The sequence below is a fragment of the Passer montanus genome, unplaced genomic scaffold (genome assembly GCF_014805655.1).
Source record: "Passer montanus isolate IOZ18808 unplaced genomic scaffold, ASM1480565v1 scaffold17, whole genome shotgun sequence".
Taxonomy (NCBI): domain Eukaryota; kingdom Metazoa; phylum Chordata; class Aves; order Passeriformes; family Passeridae; genus Passer; species Passer montanus.
The window spans coordinates 379,018-403,739 of NW_024364270.1; the positions used below are offsets into that span (position 1 = coordinate 379,018).

Sequence of the window (24,722 nt, forward strand, 5' to 3'; positions counted from 1 at the left end):
GGAGCGCGTTTGTGCCGAATGCTGCGGAGTTTGTGCCTGCCGGGCGCGGGGCGGCGGACGGGCGGCGGGGCTCGGGCGGTCGGGGGAGGCCGCGGAGCGGAGCGGCGCCTCCTCGGCCCCCGCCGCCTCCCGCTCCCCTCGCCCGCGGCTGCCGTGTGCGTGAGGCGGGCAGCGCTTCGAGGCGCCGCCGGAGCCCCCGCACCGCTTCGGGCCGGCGGCGGCGGGAGCGTGGTGCGACCTGTGCTGCCGCTTCGTGCTCTCGCAGGGCCTGCGCTGCGCGGGTGAGCTGCTCCGACGGGGAGCGGGGAGCGGGGCCGGGAGCGGCGGGGCCGGGGCCACGGGAGACCCCGACAAAACCGAGGGGCCGGGTGAGGCGGCTCCCGATCCGCGCCCGGGAGCGCGCTCCTCGCCCAGCCCCGACGGGAGCCGGGGTTTCGCCATGTGCAGCGCTGGAGCGCGACGGCTGCCGAGCGGGAGCTGGATTGCCGGGACACCGGCCTGGCATGGGGTGATGCGGGTGATCCAGGTCCAAGTGCTCCGTGCCCAGCCGGCAGGACGGTAACGCGTGTCGCAGGGTGTGCGGAGCGCTGCCTGAGGGCTGGTGTGTGCTCCCAGCCCTGCCAGAGCCAGGCGCTCTGCTCCCCGGCTGGCCGGGTCAAGCCCAAGGCAAAGCTGTGTTCGTGTGTCGCATGTCCCACGTACACAGCATGTATACGCGTCCTTTCGCTCTCTGGGCTCTGGTTCTTAGTAGGCAAAGATGCGTTTTCCTGCACAGAAAGCAACTTTCCTCCTTTGCACCCCTTTTATTACCAAGGCCACACTCTAATATACAGCTATTTCATTCACCTTCTAGCTCCTGTCCTTTACAGTAGGGCAACATACATAATCTAGTGCTGGTGAAAAGTCCTCTTTTGCTATCCCTTGGTTGATTGAAAAGGCTTTGGCCACGTTGTGGGGCTGCACTGTAACCTCAAGGGTGGTTTCAGCACAGATCTCCATGGGTGCATTCACTTGGCTGGCTGTTCCTCACCCACAGCTGCAGTGCTGTGGCTTTCTAGGACAATCCAGTGCTATCCCTAGTGGTGTGACATGTTCAGGTGTGTGGTTCGCTTTTGATAGACATCTCTGAGCCTTTGTTTAACAGCTGGTATTTGAAACACAGGGTGGAAAAGACAGGTCAGTCTTCTCCTTTTTTCTTTTTTTTTTCTGTTTTAAGGGGGTGTAATAACCCCATACTGTCCTCTGCTGATAAATATAATTCATATTATGACACACTGTTCTCACGGTTACACTCACCTTCAGTAGCTCTATTTTTACAGTTATTCTTGGAATGGAAATACTTTGGCTGTGAAAATACTTTTTATTTGTCATTTGCATTAGTGCACTATTTGTTCTGACAGGATGTGTAGTGCACTGATGTGAAAATAGACCTTGGAAATAATAATTTTTTTTATGATCAAACGCTCCGTGACAAGAACTTCAAGTGTCACATTGGATTATGTATCTTGCAGCAACATTTTCTCAGAACAATTACAGCTTACAATGTTTTTCCTTCTCCTCTGTGACAAGCTCAATTTTTACGAGGCATAGTAGTTCAAGCTGCTCTCTTAAATTGCTGTTTAAGCAGCAGAGGAAACATTCAACTTTTATGATCTAGCATGAATATAATATTTAGAAGCTGTAAAGTGCTATGGAGGTGAAAGGAAGCACCAGCTAAAGAGCACAAGGGCTGCTGTGAGAACCTCTGTTCTTACCCCCTTGGCAGGCACAGCCAGTGAGCCAGACTGGTGAGCAGATCTGGCTGATAAAGTGGCTGAGGGCAACAGAAATAGGGACTGGGTCAGGACAGCTCAGAAGAGCTGAAGGAGTGTGACTGGCTGCCCTCCTGGCTCAGTCACTAAATCCACTCTGGCCAGATGTCAGTCCACACCCAGAGTCACAGGCTCTTTGGGAAGGCAGCGGGCACGGCTGTGCTCAGCAGCTGAAGTGTGTCTAGAGTGGCCCTGAGAGCTGAATCGGATGCACCCAGGACTATAGCCAAATCTGTGGTGGCCTCTGTGAAAATGCCATGGTCTCCTTTGGGTATCCTTTGCAAAGCAGAGATTACAGCAGAGGTTAGAAGTACCTTTCAAAGATTTTAATCTGCCTGGTAAGGTGTGACAGTGCTCAAAGTTTCCCGAACAAACCTATGTTTTCCAGAAGCCACTTAATGTCATTCAAAAAGCCAAATAAAACAGCACCTTCCGGATGGGCATCTGGTAATAAAGAGAGATCTATCTACTAAATTCTCATGACTCTGAATCACAAAGACATAAATACTGTATTTATTTAAATTACCCTCTCTCAGTATTGGTTGAAGTCAGATCAGACTCACCAGATCATTGCCATTAGACATGATCTAAGTCAGACATGGTGAGTGAAGTGACAAGGATAAAAAGGCATGAGAAATTTCCTCTGGGGTAGGGAAGCAGTCAAAAGGCACATCAAAGGAGTAATTTTAAAATATTTAGACACACACTTTTTTCTGAAAGAAAAGCCTTTGAGTTCTCTATGGGAATGGTGATTTCTTTGAGTATCTCTATCCTTCCTTCCCCACAGTGTATATAAAAATTTCCTGAGCTGATTTTCAGTAGAGGTTAGGCTTTACTCTTACCATTTTTCAGTGGGTCTGTGATTGTCTTAGGGTTTTTGTACACTCCTTGGTGTACCTCATAAAGTGGGTACACCTCCCTGAACTACCAAGAAAAGGTATTTCTGCCTTTTGTAAGATTTTTGTTTGGAATTCACAAGTTTTCACGCTTCTGATAAAAAGTTTAAAAATTAGTTTCATGCTATTCAGGGAAGAGAGATCAGAAGAGAAGAAAAAAGTCAAGATTAAGGATTGTCTATTTCAATGCAGTGCACAAGGTGCACATTATGAAAGCAATTTATTTTTTGAAAAGAAGTAAGGCAGTGCTGATATTCCTGGACCCCAGCCCAGGAAGAAAGCCAAGTGTAATGAAATCCCTCTGGAAAGGATACTTTGTAGTATCCAACTTCTTGCTGTTGTTTTGGATTCCTTTTCAAGAGAGGCTTAATTGGTTTAGCAGCCCAGGTTTGCTCTGCTATTCACCTTTTCACCTCTGTTATTTGGGGTAAAATCCTGGTGCAGATGCAGAATTCCACTGCCTGGCCTGACTTCTCTGCATGAAGTTGTTTGAAATAGAAGCAGTTGGGATTATTCCAGTTTATATAATGGAATGGTCTACAGCAAAAAGTGGGTTTTGTTTGCTAGCATTCAATTTTTCTCCCAATCTGAAGGTAGTCTGGAGTGAAAATTCTCCATTTCTTATATCTTATTGCTGGTGTGTAGCATTATGTAGTGTAAGAGATTGTTGCATTGTATCAACATGTCATTTGCCATTTGAAAAATGAGGCATTTCTCATGGCTTTGGATGGAAGCCTCTACTGCCAGGCTATGAAATACATTTTCTAAGCAGTTTTACTGGAGAATAGACTGGTGATGGGAGTGTGAAAGGAATTACTTTGTGGACCACTTGCTCTGGACTTTCTAGTTAATTTCTGTAACTTTTCTTTGTCCTTGCATTTTACACTTTTCCATTGAGCCAGACGAAACCAAATTAAACCTTTTCAAAAGTTTTACTCTTCACTTAAGAGAATATAGAGAAATTACAGGTCCTACAAGACTTTCATTTCAAACTTTCTCAGGATATTTAAGCAGATGCTTTGGAGGTACCATGAAAACTAAGTGGCTCCTTTCCTGCATTTAGTGATGGACACAGTCTCTTCTCTACATCTTTTTTTTTTTTTTTTTTTTACTAAATTTTCAGTCTTTGTTTTTTGAGCAAGCATTCCCTGGGAAGTGTATAGCACAGTGTCAAGGCCTGTTGGGGCTTTCTCTTTGTTTTTTTCTCTGCTGAGAAATGGGTATTTTGGTGGGGGCCTTGTTCAATTTCTAACATGTTTTTATGTTGGCTCTGAATATTCAGTAGCTGACTCCTGCTTTAGTGCAGTTGAAGAACAGAGGTGTTATGTTTTAATATGTAGTATAGCTCTCCTACTACAAGGATTTTTAAATATCTCTAAAAACAAACAACAGCACAAAAACCTTGGGAAAAAAAGGCTATATTATCTAGATGCCTACTAATTGTCAGGAGTAGCAAAGAAATAGATGCCCCTGTAGAGAGTGAAATATGGAGAAAAGGAACAATCAGAGAGATTAGTGTGTTTTTTTCCTTCAGAAAGTACTTTTTTGACCACCAAATTTGTGTAACATACATTTTATTGTTTTTAAGTAAGAGAGTAGACATTGTCCATTATCTCTGCAGTAGGACTACATTCATGTTTAATTGAATGTAATGAGGGGGTTAAGTTGCTGAAACTACAAGACTTACTACTTGAATTACCAAAGCTGTTCAGAGTTGAAGGAGCCTCTGAAAGCTTTATCTGTGGAGTGAGCACTAGGCATCAGATTAGAAATAGCGGTGGTGGAAGTCTGCTTCCCTTTCCCATTCTTTCTCCAGAGAGGTTTTTAATGATGCACAGTTTCCCCAGTGCTTTATATTTTCTTTTAAATGCAAAATTACCACATTTTCTCAGAATCCTTAGAGGCTGGAGCAGCAGGAGGTGACAGGGTTTGGGTTTGCTGGTGGAGCTCAGCTCAGAGAGAGCCCTATTTTCCTCCCTGTTGCATTTGAAGGAGTGTGGGTGGTTTGCTGTCCCCAATGGAGTGCTTGCTGGAGCTTGCAGGGCTGGTAGAGCTGGAGAAAAATCCCTGTGCAGTGCTGTGCCCTGCACTGGCAGAGGACTGTGCCTGACGCAGGGTGAAAGGCAGAGGTGTGGAGATGGAAAGAGGAAGCAGCTTTGGTGGAGCTTGCTCCTCAAGAGTAATACTTGCTGTCTTCCCCAGTGCCTCTCTGCCTCCTGGGGCATGTCTGTGGTCTCTGTAGCCACAGCAAGGTTCTCACTGCTCAAAGCTGAGTTCTTTCCCCTGCTGTTTGCAGGGAGCGGTAACTCCTCACTGAGGTTATGGTGGATCCTCTTTTCTTAGGCTCTGACATTTATTTTACAGTGTGAGTCCCATCTTCCACTCCTAAGCCATGCACTGTCCCATGCAGAAACTCTCACCTGTTTCTGAGCACTTTTCTTTGTTGTTGTTTCCACCCTCTCATGAATAAATGGTTGATTATTAATTACGGTGTTCTTCAGAGTCTGGGTGTCTCAGATGCAAACTTAAGAGACTACAGAGAATACAAGCAGTTGTTTAGAGGCTGCATAGCAGTGTAGAGAATATTTCTAGATCACCCTCTTACATTCTTGTGCCATCGCTGAAAAGAAAGGCTCTGAAAATGCTCTGTGGTTTTCCCACTTGTCTTCCTTACATGCTTTGGAGCTGCTCTGGGAGCTCCTGCAGAGGATTTTTTCAGTGGGCAGGAGTCTCCTCTGCCCAGGGCAGCTTGATGTGAGATACCCTGTGTTTTGTTTCACACACAGGGGCAAGAACCACAGATGCCATAGGGCTTGGTTTCAAACACACCAGTATTTGAGAGATGATACAGGAGCAGAAAGGGGTCTGCTAATAGAGATGTGATCAAGCAGGTGTTTCTGTAGGCAGTGCTCCTAACCCTGGATGTATTCAAGATGCTTAATAAAACATCAAAGCAATGATGTGCTTAGAAAAGCAAAGATCTTAGTAACAAAAATATTGGCATTTCTTGCCAGTGTGAAAACTCCTGATTGGAGAAAGTCCTGGGGAACGAAGGAAGAACTTGATGTTGTCATGGGTAAGCTTTGAAGAGCTTCCTGTGACTTGATGCTGGTTTTATACAGTTATCCCATGCTCAAAGTTCAACAGATTATTGTGCGATGTAATGATCCAGGTGCCTTTTAAATTATGCTGTGCCTGCATGCTAGATACATATTGCTGCACTGCTTGGATGGGAGTTTGGATTATTGTGGGATGTAATGGTCCAGGTGCCTTTTAAATTATGCTGTGCCTGCATGCTAGATACATATTGCTAATATCTGTGGTTTTAACACACTGGAGGCAAAGGCAAAACTGAAGGTTTTACTGCATAATATGTCTTTTTGTAAATGAATAGCATGGTTTGGGGTTTTTTTGCATTTAGGGCTAGCAGGAGGAGGGCAGTGTAAGTCCATAATAGAGAGTATGCTTGGACAGGGAGAAGCAGTCCCCGCTTTGAACGGCTAAGAGCCAAGCAGACAGAGATGGAAGCAGGAATATATTAAGTAATGTTTTACCCGTGAGGTCACTGGTCAAGCCAGCATTAGAGATCAGCTCTTGAACAGAGACTGTGGTCAGATCTTCCTTCTGTTGTTAAGTGTGTTGACCAGAAATCTCCAGCCTTCTTGGAAGGATCTCTTTTTCCAGACAGTGAAATGCAGGTCAGCAGTGTGCTGGCAGGGTGGCTTTAGGAGCTGCTAGACATGCCTGTTTTTTCCACACTGTACTGAGCATTGAGGAATGCCTTTTTTATTTTGCTCAGGAAAGGAAGGATGCATTGTGTGCAGAAGCTTGGGTGCCTTAGCCTGACAGTGAGTATAGGAGCTTGGAAGAAAGTATGAAGAGCTACAGTGCAAGTCCTCTTGTATTGTAGTTTTCTCTTATACTCCTGTTCTAAACATTCACTTGTTATCTAGTAGCTACCATGGCTAAAGTAAGAAATATTTACTCTTCTAAGAGAGAGAAATGTACAAGGTGCACCCTTGTTCATCTCAAGTGCAAACAGCATGTAATCACTCCTACTGAAATGCAGATATCTAAAGAAGGAGGGTCACAGCTTGCTTGCACCCTAAAAAAATGGTCAGGTTTTAAGCAGACCAGATTAGGATGAACAAACGTACTGTTTTAGCAAAGTTTAACACATTTCTTTGTGCCTCAATCAGTTTTCTCGTAGCGATAGTTCCCTGTGAGCTCTCACTGAGAAGTCTACTAATTTTGGCACAAAGTCACCCGAAGCCCACAGGCAAGTTGGTCTGTCACGCACTGAGTCAAATCCTATGTGTCAAACTCTGTTACAAGGCAGCTCAGTATCTTCTCTCCAGTTTTAGCCTTGAGTTTTAGTTTTCCTCTGCTATACAGTGTAGCTGCTTACATACAAAAGTGGTTTTCCTAAAGACTGTTCAATAGTTTCCCTGAATTTGCTTCTACTAATTTAATATCTATTGCCAAGCTAAGATTAACATGGATCTGTTATTTTCACATTACACCATTGTTCTCTTCATCTGTCTTTATAATCTTATATTCAGCTTTGGTTTTGAAGCACAAACCTGCAGACATGCAGTAAAGCTGTAACCAAACCACATTAAAAAGGAGCAAGTGCAGCACGTTGTAGCAGCAGCAGTCTCCAGGATATAGTGCATTACATTCCCATGCCCAGCTGCACAGCAACGCCCTCCCTACACACTGCCATCACAGTGCTCTGCACTCCTGCCTGCCTCTGCACATTCCCAGCATCTGGAAAACAACATAAAGCACATGACAACAAATCTTACTGATTAAAGTATTGGAGATAAAACAGTACAGTACAATGGATGATAGTGAAAAGAATCAAGAAGAAATATACTTCTTGAAATGTGCTGAAGTACACAAAGAGACATTCTTTCCCATGTAACAATTCAGGAAGTCATTTATTTACAGTGTAATATATTGTAGAGTTAAACAAGAACTAATCAGATGTGAATTAACATGTTTTGGAACAGTGATTTTCCTCCTCAAAATCCAGGATATGTTTCATTGAAGCATTGAAGCTTCCTACTCCTTGCATCTTAAGGGGAGAAATCAAATTAATCTCCAAAAAGAATCATTAATATATCATTAAATCTGATAACAGAGGTATTTTACATCAGTTTGAATGCTACAGTTCTTCAATTACTACCTTTCAAAAGAAGGCAAGGTTTTGAAAATTGCAGATTGCCAATCACTGTTTAATTTTTAGTCCTTTCTTTTTGTGTACATGCAGCTGCTGAGAATCCAAAGTTTTTTTAGAAAGCTCACAAATATAGCCGCTTATTTGGATTAGGGAGGGATGAGCAGCTGAGCTGGAAATTGGAAGTATTGTGCTAGTTTTGCTGATTCAAAGTCAAATACAGCGGGTTTTTGTTTCTTTTTTGGTTTTGTTTCTTTTCTGTCATTAGCTGCCTTCTTTATTAACTTCCTAGCAACAGCATAGTCTTGTCACACATCATGATGTTATAAATTATGTTTTGATATGAAATCAGTGATGCTGTGTCTTGACAGTGTCATGGTAATGCAATAGTGCTGAATCCCAGGGACTAGTTAGGCAGGGCCCTTTTTTTAATAGTTGAATAAAATTTACTCTGGCATACAGCTGAACAGAATTTAAGGAAGATTGCAGCTTTTGTTTACAATTTCTAGGTAAAATGCACACATTCCATTGTTTCAGTGCATGGGTACACTGTTTCTCTGCATAACCCAGTTCTGGATTGCAAAACTTTTGAAGTCCATTTCAGATCTCTGTCAAGAAGGAAAAAAAAGGTGAAGAGAAACAGTTTGTGGAGCTGTGGAAGTCTCTCCTTTCTTTTCTGGAAATTCAAGGTCCATCAATATGGAAAATACCCTTGTGAAGGCTGGCTTGTGAATACTTCTCGTACTGAACTGTGCCTGTATGTGTGGCATATAGCATAGTGACATACATCCACATTGGTTGGAAAGACACCACCTTGTTTTCCAAATATATTACTGCCTGCAAAGAAAGCAAAAACTCATTTTGTGCCTAGTTAATTGGGACATTTGCCAATGTAGACAAGCAGATACTACTCAATACACTCAGCTTTTTCTGCACACAGTTCTTACTGTGAACAGGTGTGTGGGGATCTTTGCTCCTGAAACCAGACTGAATGAAGAAGTTACAGTTGAAGTCAAAGCAAATTAAATCCTTTACTCATCTCAGCCATTTTCTGCCTAAGAGCTGGGGGAAGTGAAAATGGCAGTAAGTCCTCACTGAGGAAAAATGCTCTTCTGCTCCAGAGCAGAGTTCTGCATCTGCCCCACATCTGGCACCACTGTGTGTGCTCTTCCTGATTATTAGACTTCATTTTTATGTATCTCAGCACTGCTGTGTTCCTCTAGAAAATGCTTGTTAGCAGAGAATTTACTTTTAAAATATATGAACTCTGCACGCCCCAAGAGAATATTTCCAGTCAAGCACTGCTGGTTGTTTACCGTTCATTTAGGAGAATTTTATTGTAGCAATAAGCTTAGTTTGGGGTATGTTTTGTTCTTTCAGCACTGTCAGTGGGCATGGGAGGGCTGCAGTAGGCAGCCACTGGGTCACTGTGTACCCCCTGTGCTCAGAGCTGGTCTGTCGAGCTCTGTAGGTCAGGGTGGACAGGCACATGTCTGAACTGCTGGGTGCTTCATGGGCACCCTTTGCTTTCCAGTGGTGTGCACAGGTTGCCATGCAGAAAGTGGGTTGGGAGGCAGATGTAGAGCAGTGTGGGGGACCCAGCTCTCCTGACAAGGTGGTGACTTGTCACACATCCAGGGCACCACACACGTGGAGGCTCTGTGGGCATTTCTGCCCTGCACAGGGGCCCGCTGAGCTCTGACCTCTGCACTCTTGCAGGGACGTGGGAGGCCAGAGGCTGCCTGCATAGCACAGGGACAGCTGCTCACCTCCCTTGCCAGGCAGGTGGGACAGCAATGAAGGCAGCAGTCATTCCCTCCCCTCCTCCAGACACTGCTTGGATGAGCAGCGTATGACCTGGGGGTTGAAGTCTGTTGCAGGAAAAAGCCTTACATGGCTTTTTTCCCTAAAGGGAGGCAGGGATCAAGAGTGTGAGTCTGCTCACATTTCAGGTCCTTTTGTCCTCCTTGGAAAGTATCTCTGTGCTGTCTCTCTGTCAGAGTAGATTGAAAGGTGCATATGCAGCCCTGTGTAGTACCTTTCTAATACAGTGAATTCTCAACTTTAATAATACATCAGTGTAATGTGAGGAATCAGAGTTGTCTTAGGAGGAACTCTGTGGACTTTCCTGAGTCCAGATGAGAGCAGTGCATTCCTGTGCAGAGCACAGTGGCTCATACTCTAAAGCTAGCAGTTCAGCTTGAGGGGACTCCCTGTCATCATCACACACCCTGATCCCTGAGCTGTGGGGGGCAGGCTGTTGTTCATCAGCTTTACATTTTGGCCTGACTATGGCCAAAAAATGTGAAGTGATGGAGAAGTTGTGAAATTATTGTATTCTAACTACCATTGCTGTTCACTTTAGCTTGAATTCAGGTCTGTGTTCTCATCTGTATTACCTGGTTTGTTGCATAGTGTAATTGTCAGATTCATCCCAGTGTTTTTTGTATAGAGTAAGTTCTGTTTGCTTTAAGGTAATACACAGTGTTTTGTGCTCTTGCCTATTTTTGTTTCACTAAACATTGTAAGGTATAAACATCCACAGGTTTGTTATTGTCATCACCAAAGTCAGTTTTTCCCCTTATTTCCATTATGTTGCTCCAACAGGATATGTTTTACTGAATATTTTTTTAAGCCTCATAAAATACCAATATAAAGATACTGTATCAGCATTTTCTGTTAAGTGAAAAAAAAAATATTCCTGTGCCTTTCAGATCTTGCTAAAGGATATATATATATATATGTGTGTATATATATATAAAGAATCCATATATATATATATATATATATGGATTCTTTATATATATATATGGATTCTTTGACAAATCGCAACACTGGTCAATTTATGACATATTTAATTAGGGTGAAATTGTACAGGGTATTTTATACCACTTTGATTTTCATTAAATTTTATATGCATAAAATTCAGAAAAAAAAGAAGTCATTGTTTGATCTTGTATTTGGCAGGTGCCAATACAGAGTCAGACCCCTGCTATTTCCTGAGAGAAGCAAGTTGCTGTTGGGCCTTTAACTCTGCTCCTTGCCTGTTCTGAATTGGGTGACAGACCTCCTGCTTGTGCTAAAACTGTCACTTTGCTACTAAATTCCTTCTGGTATGAAAGGGTGGAGCTCAAACAAAACAAAATACAGTGGTCTGTGTCCTGCCTTCTGTTTGTTTCATTGACACTGGCTAAAGAATTGTGACAGGTACTGTATAAATGGAAATGTTTGTTTGTTTTTAGAGACACACTGACAACAGGAAATGCAATCAGAACCAGTAGCTCAGTCCCGACAAGCAGCACTATGTTTAAAAAGTCAGACGTATAAAATGGGGTTAAATACTTCACATATTTTAGTGTAGAAAAATACATTGTGAATTCCGGAAGATTTATTAACTGTATGCTGTGAACATAGCTGGTGTAACAAAGCCCTTACTTTCTGTCGTTTAAAGGTTGATACAAAAGGACCTTTGTTTTGTAATGACATTAGTCTTGATTTTCCAGGGATTTCTGCCATTCAGATCTAGCAGAAGCAAAAAAATCAAATCAAGTGTGAGAAGCTGGACACATAGTCAAGGAAATCATACCATCCTTGGGAAATGGTTACATAGTCTTGCTGTTTAAAAATGCATACTAGAAGTCATGATAAATGTTGCAGGGGGCATTGCAGTAAATAGAATCCATGGATTAACAATTTCATATATACAATGATTGGAGCAGGTGTAGGCTATGTACTGAGATACTGTTAATTTCTTTGAATAGTGTTATGTTGATAGATGCTTAATTCTTAAGTAAATTGTGGAAGTGAATGATTTGGCTCTTACATTTGCCTTAAAATCCATTAAGAGGAAAGTCGCATTTTGAACAATGTGTGTATCCATAGAAATCTCTGTTAAATTTGCTGCTCAGAACCTTCAGAAGAAAGTCTTTAAATACACTCTTTCCAGAGAAGTTCTGTTGATTTACATTAAGGGATTTTGAAAGAGGATTTGTCCCTATCAGTTTTGGTGTTTATTTGTTTTCAGCCTGGAGAAGGTAGCTAGAGATGAACAAAGGAGCCCTTCAAAGCCTTTCCTGCAGAAAATATGTCTCAACATCACTGGAAACACAGTAACAGGTTAAGACCACAGAGCACTGGTCTTTCTTTAGCTGAAACATCTATTAAAATAGCTGCTTCTTGTAATAAAGAGGGAGGTCTGGAGGGCTCTGAGCAGAGTGACGGAGAGGGAGGGGATTTAGGACTAACAGGTGGTCCTGAGACGCGCTGGCTGCGCTGAGCTCAGAGCCAGGCACTCGCTCTGGGTGTTCGTGGGCTCTCCCCTCTCCTCGGGATACATGTGCCTCTTGTTCCTGCTGTAGCTGAGGAGCCCTTGCAGCCATGGCAGTGAGAAACGATCTGAACAAAACCATCAGGAGGATAGCACGGTTTTTTTACTGGTTTCCTAAATCATTGAGCAGCTCGAGGAGAAGGACGGTAAAACTTCTCTGGAAATCTCCTGGTAAGTCTGCTGCTATTTTCCCTAATTTTTTTTTTTGCTAAATGAAACAAAACAAAACCAAAAATTAAAAAAAGGAAAAAAAGGAAAAAAAAATCTGTTTCCATTGAACTGGTAAACTTTTCCACTCCAGAATTGTTTGCATTTTTTCATTCTTGGAGGCTCATTAGGCAAAACTGTCAAAATATTCTGGAAATGCAATAGAAGGTTCATCAGGCATGTTCTGACAAAGAGTTCCCTTACAGCTGCATAATTTATTCACATTACTGATATTTGGTATCTTGTTTTTGCTGTGTTTCTCCCTTAGGTATGTATATAAGAGCTCTAATATGACTCAAATAATTGCCTGAAAATTATTTGAAATTGCCTTGAGCTGTTAATTGATCTAGAAGGCTGTGCAAAGACTGAACTGACTAAAGACTTTAACTCATTTTACCAGTGTTCACACAAAGTGATGGGCAGCTTAGAGGGGCTTGTGTTCAGCAGTGATGCACTTGCCTTCCCTTCCATTTCATCAGCTGAAATGCAGTACAGCTCAGCTCACCAGTTAGTAAAAGGCATTGTTCCTCACAGCAACTCAGTGCTCTCATCCTTGTCCAGGCCTGGCAGAAAACTGTTTGCATCTCTCAGATTAACATTCTCACAAACACCCTTAAAGCCCAAACACGGTTTTGTCCCTCTAGCATGGTCTGTGAAGGTTGGGGCTGAGATGTGTTCTCAGGGCTCTGGAAGAACGTGCACTGCCAGAGTGGGGGAAGCAAAGTTCTTCCTGTTCTTCTTAAGGGACTAATGGTACAAGGTCAGCTTCCTTTTGGCTGGGACTCTTTAGAACAGGATGGTGAACTTGCCAATTCTGCAACATTAATAACAAGTTTGTATTTGCATGGGGTAGAATTTGGGTCAGTTCCACAGCTGAGCAGTTTAGTGTTGTACTTCAGACAACAAGATCTGTGACTCTTGAAAGGAGATGTGCCATATGAAATCTCTCACAGAAAGGTTTTTAGGCCCCATGTCTAAATGACACATGACTTCTTCCCAAAGGAGTCCACAGATTTCAAATATTCAGAAGAAAATCCCAGGACACTGAAGTCTGTATGAAACTTTCCTTGGTGAATCTAGAGTTTTGAACCTCCCTTGGAATACTGGTAATCTCATTTCATACATGAAATCATCTTGAGTCCTCATAACATATCACAGCATTCCTGCATCTCTTTTACTACTATAAAAGCTATCAATAAGTGTTATTGAGAGCTTTAATTGCTAGCTGGGTTGCACATATATGAAAATGTTTGCATGCCAGTTATCTTTTCCCCCAGTATTGCAAAAAAATAAGTGCATCCATGACTTGTAACAAGAAATGAGGTGAACTCTGAGTGCTTTAAAAGTAATACTTTTTGTGGGTTGATTTCCTTCTCCCTCTACATCTAGTGGTGTGAATAAGATTTAACTTTATACTATCATTTTAGTGTATGTTTTATCATCTCTTTTGAACTGAATTTGTAAATAGTGTCTGAAGTGCCCTAAAAGTTCTTTGCTACCTGTGCAATGAGATATTTGTCACAAAATTGTGTGTTTGATGGAAATGTGTCATTTCAGCAGAAGGTTGAGTCCAAGCAGAAAAAAATCTGAGTGAGAAAATTCAACTCAAATTTCTTGTAAGTTTACAGAAATCAATCTCATAAACTGGAAGCTGAAGTCCTGATGCTCCTCTCACAGGGGAGAAGACACAGCTCCTGATTGCTCTTTAGTCTTTACAAAGACAGCAAGTTACACCTGCTAGTTAAACCTTAGCTACCCTGAAGTCCATGAACATTTCTGCCTTCTTCTTCAGTGTCCAGAATTTTCCTTTAGTTTTTGGTGAATTACAGAATTATCCACTTCCTCAACTTCCTCGACTCTGAAACACCACATTTGGTAATTCTTTGCCAAGGTGCCCTTCTGTCCTTCTGAGAGAGCTGTTCAATACAAAATCCTACCCTAAGCAGTATTGACCACCTACCCTGAGCAGAATTGGCTACCATCCCCTGGTACACAAAGATTTACCCTTGCTTCCAGCTTACTAGAATTCAAGTTTTTGCTGTCTTTCTGGTGGGTTTTACTCCAGAACAGGCACTAACAGAATTTCTTATTCAGGATGACCCAGCAGAACAATTCTGTGTCACTGGGCTTGCCCCATAGATGAATAACCCAGCTGCCAATTAAAGCTTTCAGTAATACTTACTGATAATTTTTAGCCACTTGTGCTTTAATAGATAAATTAACATTTTAACAACAACAAAAGAGAAAATTTCATTATTTGGACATGTTAGGAAGATCAAAGATTATGTTCTCTGTTATGCTTTGTCATAGATTTTGGGTGATTTCATTCATGATGTGAACCAAGAGATGGGCACTGTGCCTCTGCATAGTACCCTCAGACTTATTCTTGTTCTGCTCTTATCACTCCATGTCTCAGGATGCCTTGTCCTCTGTGCTTGACCCAGAAACAAAATCTGCCAAAGCACAAAATTAGTTTTTAAAGTGTAACAATGAATTTAGTATTGTTGTAGGTCACTGTGTTCAGAAAGGTGCATTAGACACAATTTTAGAAAGAGCTGTCAAAGCATAATTAGGTTGCTGTTCCTAAAATTCTTGGCTTTTCAGCCTGTCCTTGGATGGATACTTTGGGATGGTTCACCACAGACTTTGGCCTGCAGCTGATGTGCTCCTTGCAAAGCTCTAAAAGTAGGAAGAAAATTTGTGGGTGCTCTTCAGCAGCTGATTTTGATTAAGTTACTTACTGAAGGATTAAAAAAATGTCTTTGACATGATTCAGAATGTACTAAATATAGCTGATAATCTTTTAACTGCGTTTTATACATAAATTTTATAAGAGGCTTAAACTAAGGGACGTAGATTTTAGCCGTCATTTATTTGAATTATGCTTGAATTTTTCCTACAGCATCTTAGGAGAATTTATGTTGGTACATCATGTGACTAGAAATTTTATCTTGATAAAGTACATATGTACAGGGAGAGATATTGAAAGACAAAAAAATAAGAAACAATATCATGAAGGGCCCTGATAAGACTATAGAATGATGCAAAAATTCAAAACAGACAAGTAACTCCTGTTTTCTCTGTCTCATAGCAGAGGAATAAGGTGAGGGGTGACAAATATAAAGCAGATAAAAGAATTTTTCAAAATTATTTTTAATTCAGCATGTAATTAAATTGTAGAACTCATTACCAGAGGATGCTGCTGAGGTCAGGAATGTAACAAGATTTAAAGAGGGTCTGGAAAAATAAGAATATTCAATATTATGATAATTGAAGCTACAATAAAAGCTTTGAAAGGCAAATAAATCTTCTTGCTAAAGGGTTTAAGATAATTTTTAACAATTAAGGATTAGTCTGAGATAATTTTGTGGCTCAGATCTCACAACTGTTACTGTTTCATCCAGTTTCTCCTTAAGCAACTAATGCACTCCCCTGGAAGAGATAATTTTATGATCTGCATTGATTTAAACCTTTATGACATTGTTTAGGCTTATATAGAAAAAACCCAGATTTTAGACATGCTCAGAAGAGAATCCCATATTATCCTGAGCAAAACATAAAAAGCACAATGTTTGTTGACTTTTTTTTTTATTTTAAACTTTGCAAAACTGCCACAGGGGCAAACCCTGCTTGTTCTGCAGCCATTGCAATAAATAAATAACTACAGAAATCAAGTCTGTCTGAGGTGGGTGATTTTTTGTCATGTTTCTTGCCAAATTCTGCTGGCTCATGAAGACCTTTATTCTCAGCTCTCATCTGGTGAGAGTTTTCATAATTTTGAGCTACTGTTTTTACTAGGTACTTTGGAAGGTTCTTTCAGAGGGCAGAAAGTGAGAATTTATTGACAGAATCTTAAACTGACTGTATTTCAGACAGCTGGAAGTTGCTTTTTACCCTTTGCTGTTGGTTAATATTTTTTGCAACTTTTCTGCTCTATTGAGTTACTCCTTTAGTCCTTCTCTAATGTTAAAGTTAGAATATTTTTATTGATTTCAAAAGACCTTTGGTCAGAATGGCTAAGCATCCAATATAAAATTACATTTATGTAAGAATATGTGTTATGGAAAACAAGTGGAAATCTTTACATGGGTATGATGATATGCTTTAAACCTGCTACCTCCTCAAAGAATTAACATATAAAGCTTTAATTGATCATGAAGTACAAAAACTCAACCTTTCATTTGTCTCTTCAAAATATATCCAACTGACAAAAGAGCTCTATAACACATATGGGATGGGAGGACAATGTTAGCTCAGTATGTCAACTTAGATTGTCTTAGGTTAAAATATTTGTAAATGAATTTTTTTGTTTTCATATTTGGCCAACTAACATATGATGGCTTACCCTGTAAGTGCCCATGTCCTCCTGTGACCCCTTTAATTGGATTATTCTGGCAATAGCCTGGGTATGTAGAGGCAGCGTACCTTCATTTGGGAGACTAGGTAGGTGGGAAATGAATGAACAGACAGTGTCACTGCACTTCAGTGTTCTTGTCAATGGTGAAAACCATTGCCTCCCAGTCTCCCTGAGGCCAGGGGCGTGTGACACCTATGCAGTCACTGTGGTCAGGCCTGGGTCTCTCTCAGCTTTCCAGTGAGCACCTGTAAGTCTGCTGTGCTTTTAGCTGAGAAAAGTTCTCCTGGTCATCCCCACAGTTCACTGGAGCCCTTGCAGGATCTGAGGTCAGAGTGGCCCTTGCAGGCTGAACATGCAGAGCTTGAAGGGGGTACTGAGAAGGAGAGTGCCCACCTCTGGGAGTGATGGAGAGGGTTTTGTCCTAACACAGATAGATAGAGTGTAGGGGCATTTGGGAACTGTAGCTCTGAAGCTCTACATCTCTTGTTGATGCTACATTTCTTGTTTCTTTTGCCAATGTCGAGCAAAAGCAGCTGGAAGATGCTGTTTCTCTCCACTGCACCTCTTGCTGCCCTCAGCACTAGCAGAAGGATGAGTGGAAGATGATGACCAACTGTTGTGCATTTAGCTAAGCACCTCTCCAGTACAGCTGCTTCAAGATTCACTATCAGGCTGGCATGGTGACCCATAACACCTGAAATAAAAGCTGTGAATTGGTCATTTATGAAGAGTAACATTAATGAATTAGTAGTCTGGAATTACCTGTTTCAAAGAGATAATGTAACATTAGAGCTTGAGATGTAAACATAGACCAAGCTTGGATGCAGCATGCAAAAGCAGGATCACCAGCATGAGGGGTGATCTGCACAAGTGCAGCTATTTCTGTATTAAACTTCATTTAATTTGATGGATTTGAGTCACTTTTTTCTCATCTCACATTTAAAGAGAAGAGACTGCAGGTTTTGTTTGGCAGAGAATCCAAGCTTTTAAATTTCATGTGTTCTGTCAGTTAAAGGTCTGGCTTCCATCCTGGTAGGATATAACTGCTGTTTCTCTTCTCTAATGGAGTGATTATTGATCCTGCAGCAGCTATTCAGAATTAACTCCCAATCCAGTGTTGTGCCCAGGTAAATCAGGGAGATATTCTGAGCTCTCAGGACTGTTTTTCTATGATTCATTTCCTCTGTGAACTTGAAACCCTTGTTTGTTACTAATTCCATCAAGAAGAGGGAGTTTGTTAACTCAGGCTGGGTCAGGAACTCACAGTTCTGGGAGTGCACACACAGAGAGACCTAAACTATACTTTTCTTTCCTGTTGTGTTTTCATTGTGTTTCTCCTAAAAGGAAAACAAAAAGAAGTGCTGCTTTGCCAGTATCCATAATGCCGGCTATTTCGAGGAATTAGCAATAGAGGGCACTAGAGTAAATGCTTTCAAAAAGCAGTATTTATATTGGATTTGCATACAAAAGGTGAAAGCTCACTTCTGGTTTTTTATGTGGAAGGGATATTGTACCCATTTTTTTAGGTTTTTAGTGTTGGAAAGAGGATAACAGTCAAAGCAAGTGGAAGTCCCAAGATACAACATGACACATAGTGGAACTGCATAAATACTTTGGATTGATTTTTGACTTTCTAAAAAGAAATTTTGCTATTTCTTTCCATCGCATTTGCAGTGCAAAAGTGTATGCAGCAATGTATTCCCGAGCCAGGTGTTTATTGAATGTAATATCTGATGCCTTTGATTCTGTCAAAGGTGGATTTCAAATGCAGAAGTGTATGCAGCACTGTTTCTTCTTTCTGACCCAGGTGTTTATTGAATGTAATATCTGATGCCTTTGATTCTGTCAAAGGTGGATTTCAAATGCATTTTATGAAGCCACCACAAAGGGAAAACCAGGTGTGAGAATGTGTGTAGACCCACATCCACATTCTTGTTCAGGCTCTGTTCCCTCAGAAGTTGGGAATTCAGCATATGCTCTGGGCTGCTGCATTTTATGGTCTCCATTGGTCTCCATATGAAAACTTAAAGACAACCTGCACTGCTTTTAGAATATTGGTAGAATTTACTGGGTAGCTGGGATTCAAATGCCTGTGGACAGGTTTGTCAGAGGAAAGGGGTCATAGCTGCCATTTTACCATCCTAGCCACTCTGCTGCCACATTGCTGCTTCAAGCATTGCTCAGTGCAATGCCAAGACACCCCTCTGGCTGCCTGGCCTTATGTAGCAGGTAGCAAAAGGTGGAACTCCTTGGGTGGCTGCTGGTATCTGTCCCTCCAGCCTGACTCTGGGGGCTGCTTGTGGCACAGCACAGGGCTGTGAGCTGGATGCTGGCAGGGGCTCAGCTGTGGTTAGATAGAAGGTAGGAGAATAGAGACAGTGGTGAAGGTAATCTGGCCCCTAAGGAGTTACAGCTGTGCTAATTATCAAGCATTAAGAACAAGCCTGCTCTTAATAGGCCACAGCTGGATCCAATTAAGAGGGGTATTATAAAAGAGCAGGTTGGCCGGTTGAGAGAGGAGATAGAGTTTGTTGGCCGTGTGGAGAAGAAGGAGTCAGTGCTGTGAGAAGCTGCCCCTGAGAAATCTCCAAGAAGGTATGAAACCTTTGCAACAAGATGGCAACACTCAGCCCTCTGCTTTTTGCCCATGCTGCTTCTTGATGGGTAGAGATACCTAACAGTGGCTGCAGGCTTGCACAAGTAAGCTTAAAATCAATAGTTCTGTAGGAAATCAAATGTAAATGAATTATTGTAAGCTGATTTCTAGGGCAGGTCAACTCTAGGATTTTATGTATGGGGCACTTTTTTTTTTAATGTGACATAACTTCAGAAATTGAGATTTTCAGATCCAGAAATGCAATCTCTTTGCTCTTGAGCTGAAGAAGAAATACAGTTCCTATGTGGTACCCTGGTTTTGTCACTGGTACCTGTGGTACCACATGACCCTGGTACATGTGGTTAGTAAAGGCTGGCACTATCCAGATCCATCAGATTTTCTGGAGCCTATGGGCTTGTGTCAGAGGGGTGTGTGGCTCACTGGCTCAAGTGTACAAAAAGCACTCTCTGAAGCTTGTCATGAAAGGACATGGTGATATGTCAAGGTATTTGCCAAGTTTCCTCTCTAATTCATTGTCTGGAGTTACTGCACAGAGGAACTTGGCCTTCCCACCCTTATCTGGCATGGAGAAGTAGGAGTCTCAACGCGTAGAGCAAAAGCAATGTAATCGGCCCAAGGAAGTTGTTTCTTAGGCTGTAACCTGGAAGTTTAAAAAACAAAAGAATACCACAGATGTCTGAATATGAAGAGGACTAAAGGAGAAATGAGGCTTCTCCTTTCCCTCACACTCCGGTGGTGTTCCTGTGCCCCAGGTACCTGCAGGGGAGCCCTTACAGGAAGGAAACATTTCAGGCTTCCTCGGGAGGGAGAGCTCAGCCATGTGCCCCTCAGTCTGCCTCCCAGAAACTGGCATACTAAGAGCTCCCAAAACCATGATAGCTATGGTATAGCCAGAGGCAGGGATGTGGTCCAGTTCCCCAGCCAGGTATGGTGCTGAAACAGATAAAGAAGATTGTGACAAGTAAATGTAACCTAAACTTGATTTTTGTCTTGGGCTTTCATTTTTAAAATATTTCTACTATTGCAACTCTATGAAGTAAATGTAACCTAAACTTGATTTTTATTGTCTTGGGCTTTCATTTTTAAAATATTTCTACTATTGCAACTCTATGTTTTAACCCATACCTCTGTTGAATGAAGTGAATACTCTCAGCCTCGTTTGCAAACAGATTTTGTGATTATTTCAGGGTGGTCTGGCAAACACTGGGTGTTCTGTTTCTGTGGGAGTGGTGACTGTAAACAGGACTGTGTGCAGAGCAGTATCTGGCCAAAAGAAGTGTAATAGATTTCAGGAGCAGAAACCTGTTTATAGGCTGGTTATGTAGGATCCTACGTTTGTGCAAGAGTCTCCTGTGACAAGTTTTCACTGGATAATGTTGGCAAATGCTGGAAGGAGGGAGAAGGCCTGAGGTTTTTCACACTGATAAAAATACAAACAAGCTTTATCAACCAATTAGACTGATTTTAATTCTTTAATACGCCAGAGTAAATCAATGGGATTTATGTTCCTATGTCGCTTAGGTGCTCAGAGATGTTTAAGCATCTGAGAACCAGGGTAGATTTCAGTAGCTGAATGATTGACCCTTCTCGTGGCACTGGCACCAAGAGTGGGGAATCCTCCTTCAGTCAGGAACCTTATCAGTGGCAGCTGCCAGCAACCTTCCCTGGCTATCAGTGGTCTCTTAGAGATGATTTGTCCATGCTAACACCTACACCCCAGTTTTCCAACACGCAGCTAGATGGCAATGTCACCTTCCACTTCTCGGAAAGGCTGGTGAGCTGCCCCGAGATGCCATTCCTGGCCAGCATGCCTGACCACTTCCCCCCAGCCAAGGATGACCATGACACAGAACACGTGTCCTGGTGTTTACCAGTTATCTGGCAAATCATCTGGCACAAACTGTGCTCATACCAAAAAAAAGTATTTTAAGGCTCTAAGATAGATGACAGAATTTTGGAGGCTTATACAGGTACCAGCAGCAGAATCTGAAAAAAAATTCAGTTCAGGCTGTTTACTGTAAAATACCTGTCATTCTTTCCGGTTTTGCAGATGGGAGGCTGAATTTAGGTATTAACCAATTATTTTCTATCTGGTGCATGAAATCACAAATAGGGTCCCTGAGTTCCCAGGCAGCAAGGACATCAAACAGTCCCAGGTTCATGCAGGCTGCTGATCTTTATACCTCCTTTTCTGCTCTGGGCTTCCCTTCGAGTTCTCAGTTGTGATTCACTCAGGGAAGTGTTTTCTTCTTACCAAAAGGCTGATCACTCCCTCCTGTTTTGCAAATGTGATGTCCTTTGCATGTGGCACAGTTGAGTTGTTGCCTGCTAGATGACAGATAAACTGTTGTCTAAAAACTTTTAATCTGAAACTGCTGAGTAATATGGCAAATTTTTTTTGCACAGTACCCAAACTCCAGCTCTGATCTAAAAACTTTGAATCTGAAACTGGTGAGTAATATGGCAAATTTTTTTGCACAGTACCCAAACTCCAGCTCTGTCAGAAGCTTAGCAAACAAAAACAACACAAGAATTTGTGTTGGAACGTGGACAGTTTGATTAAAGCACTTGTCTTCTGCTGAGGTCCAAATATATGCTCTTAATAGAGCATTAACTGTCTCTTAATAGAGACTGTTTCAGGAGCTTATCCTGTTTCCAGGGCAGGGTTCCTGACCCTGAATTGGGCTGTGACACTTACAGATAGGGCTGCAGTTCAAGTGCTTCTTGGACGATTTCCCTGGACAGAAAGTTAAGCCAGTTCTATGGTCCTTCTGTTCTTGGGAAAATGGCTGAGGATCCTCTCTGTGGGAAGTGTGTATCCCAAAAAGGGCCTCAGGACCTGTGGCTGTGAATGGCCATTGTACCTATTGAGAGCAGAGACTACAGAGACACAGCAGAAGACCTTAAGTGGTACTTGTAGATAGTCACAGCTTTACAGGAGTTTGGAAGATGTGGGCTTTGCTGGACTTCACTCTGATCTAAGCCTTGTGTAACTCCTCAGTGCGGAAGGAGCACAAAATACACACAAAGACCCCTCAGGGAAAAGGATGGCCATAAGGACCTCAGAAATCCTATCTTATCTGTGATAATAGTGATCCCTTAAAAATCACTAATTGGGAAATACAGTGAGAACTTTATTTTAATCTCAGACTGGTGTTAAGTGTGACTAACAGATAAACAAGCAAGCAGAAATAAAGAGTATGTCATAGAGATAAAACTGATGTTACAGAAGATCTCCACCCCCTAGGAGCTGTGCTTAGAGCTTTCTGAAGGCTGTTTATTTCAAATAGGTTTCTCATTCCATTACTGAGAACTGAGTGAAACTGTTAAAAAAATAATTTGTAGCAACTTTAGCATCAAACTACAATGTAGACATTTGAGAACCAGCAAAAAAGACCAACACAACATACATTAAGCATTAACTGAAATGTGACATGCTGATACCAATGTATTGTAGACATAACAGTTCAATTCTGTCTTGCAGGAGAAATATAGCTGAACTTCATTCTCCTTCCTTTTGTTACCTGCTGGCTTAAAATGGATTAAAAATTAAAGCACTAAACACCTCACATCGTTTGAATAATTTTTCCAAGAAGCTTTACAAGCATATTTAGAGCAAGTGCAGCAGTAAAACTCTCTTCTGATTTCTGGGAACCAAGCCACAGGTTCTCATGTAAAGATGATTTTACTTGCTAACTTCCCAACACAGTAGCAGGACCAAGTAGTGTATCCTCCTCACACTTTCTAATAAAGACTTTTTACTGTGGTTGATAAATAATGCAAAGGCAATTCAAATTTGGCTTTGAACTTTCCATGTACTTCAGTTGTTTAGGCACAACATACATTTTGCATGTCCATTTGGAAGTCAAATTTGTCTGGGCCATCACAGAAATGAAATTACACATTTCCAAGGCAGGGGAGACCACAGCAGGATAGAGAGACTTTGCTATTGAGCTTCTGCCTGATTTAGTAATACTTAGTTACTAGGTCCTGATTTTGGAGGATTTAGGAGCCTGTTCCTTTTCGTGCTTTCTGCTGCACTGCCCTGAAGCAACTGGTTATGGGAACAGCTATTTACAAGCCATCAGGCAAAGTCTCGTTTTGGGTGAAGAAAACCCAAACATCAGGTAGGGTCCATTCATGTAAAAAGAACATGCTGAAGCCTTACAGTTCACCCCCACGAGGGCAGGATAGGAATGGTGTTGATTTCTAGCAATAATATAAGTTATTTTTTTTCTGTGACTCTAGTAAAGCCATTGGTGCAATAGAATAATAAATCAAAAGGAGCTTATTACGTCTCAGTAGTTGTCGATGAAACTTTCAAAGCATAATATTTATATGCTTAATAAATAGATACTTTGCATTTCTAAATAATTCAGGACAATTTTCATAATTAATATGCATTGATGCATCATTTTTGTACATAAATTCAGTGTACATGACAGTCTGAGCATCAGTAAAATAAAACTATTAGCTTTCCTAATTGTCAGTGAATGCTTTTATCAAATATGCTAAGTCCCCAAAGCTCTGATTTCAAAGAACAGGGTTCATTTCAGACCACATCAGGAAAGAGCACCTGATTCTGATTGCTTTCTAAGCAGAAATGATATAGCAATCCATGATCTGATGACCATAACAGTCTTTGCAGAATTATAGCTACGTGCTAAGTCCCCAGAGCTCTGATTTCAAAGAACAGGATTCATTTCAGACCACATCAGGAAAGAGTACCTGATTGATTGCTTTCTAAGCAGAAATGATATAGCAATCCATGATCTAATGACCATAACAGTCTTTGCAGAATTATAGCTACTTTTTGAACTCATGGAAATTTTGGGTGTGCTCCAGTAAAGGTTTATCAGAAGGCGGCATTTTTTAAATTTGATGCTGTCTAAAATTTTGTGGAACATTGTATGCCACAATTGGTATATTTAAAGCTAAAACACATATGAAAAAAGGTCATACATAGATCCACTGTTTTAGGGAAAAAACCCATCCTTTTTTAATCTTGCTTATTAAACTTATAAACAGTATGTTAAAATCTAGCTTAAAATTGAAATACTTTGAGGTGAAGCTTTTTTAGAGATGAAGCTTTCACATTTTTTGTCATTATGCCTATAATAGCCAGGTTGAAATTATGATGGAGGCGAAGCTTTTTTAGAGATGAAGCTTCCACATTTTTTGTCATTATGCCTATAATAGCCAGGTTGAAATTATGAGCTTGTCTTGCAAATGATATTATGGACTCACAAATTAAAATGAATATAAATGGCAAAAAAATAGCATTGAGAGCTAATGTTTCCTAACTGAATAAGTAATCCTGTTTCA

The 24,722-nt window shown here is 41.4% G+C and overlaps 1 protein-coding gene across 1 annotated transcript in view; it reads left to right on the plus strand.

Annotated features, from left to right (window-relative positions):
- The window catches only part of LOC120499750 (ras association domain-containing protein 5-like), a 33,374-nt gene that overhangs the window by 2,069 nt on the left and 6,583 nt on the right, over nucleotides 1–24,722 (plus strand). Inside the window, exon 2 of the mRNA XM_039703797.1 lies at nucleotides 173–281. Coding sequence (XP_039559731.1) covers nucleotides 173–281 — 109 coding nt within the window. The remainder of the gene's footprint in view (nucleotides 1–172; nucleotides 282–24,722) is intronic.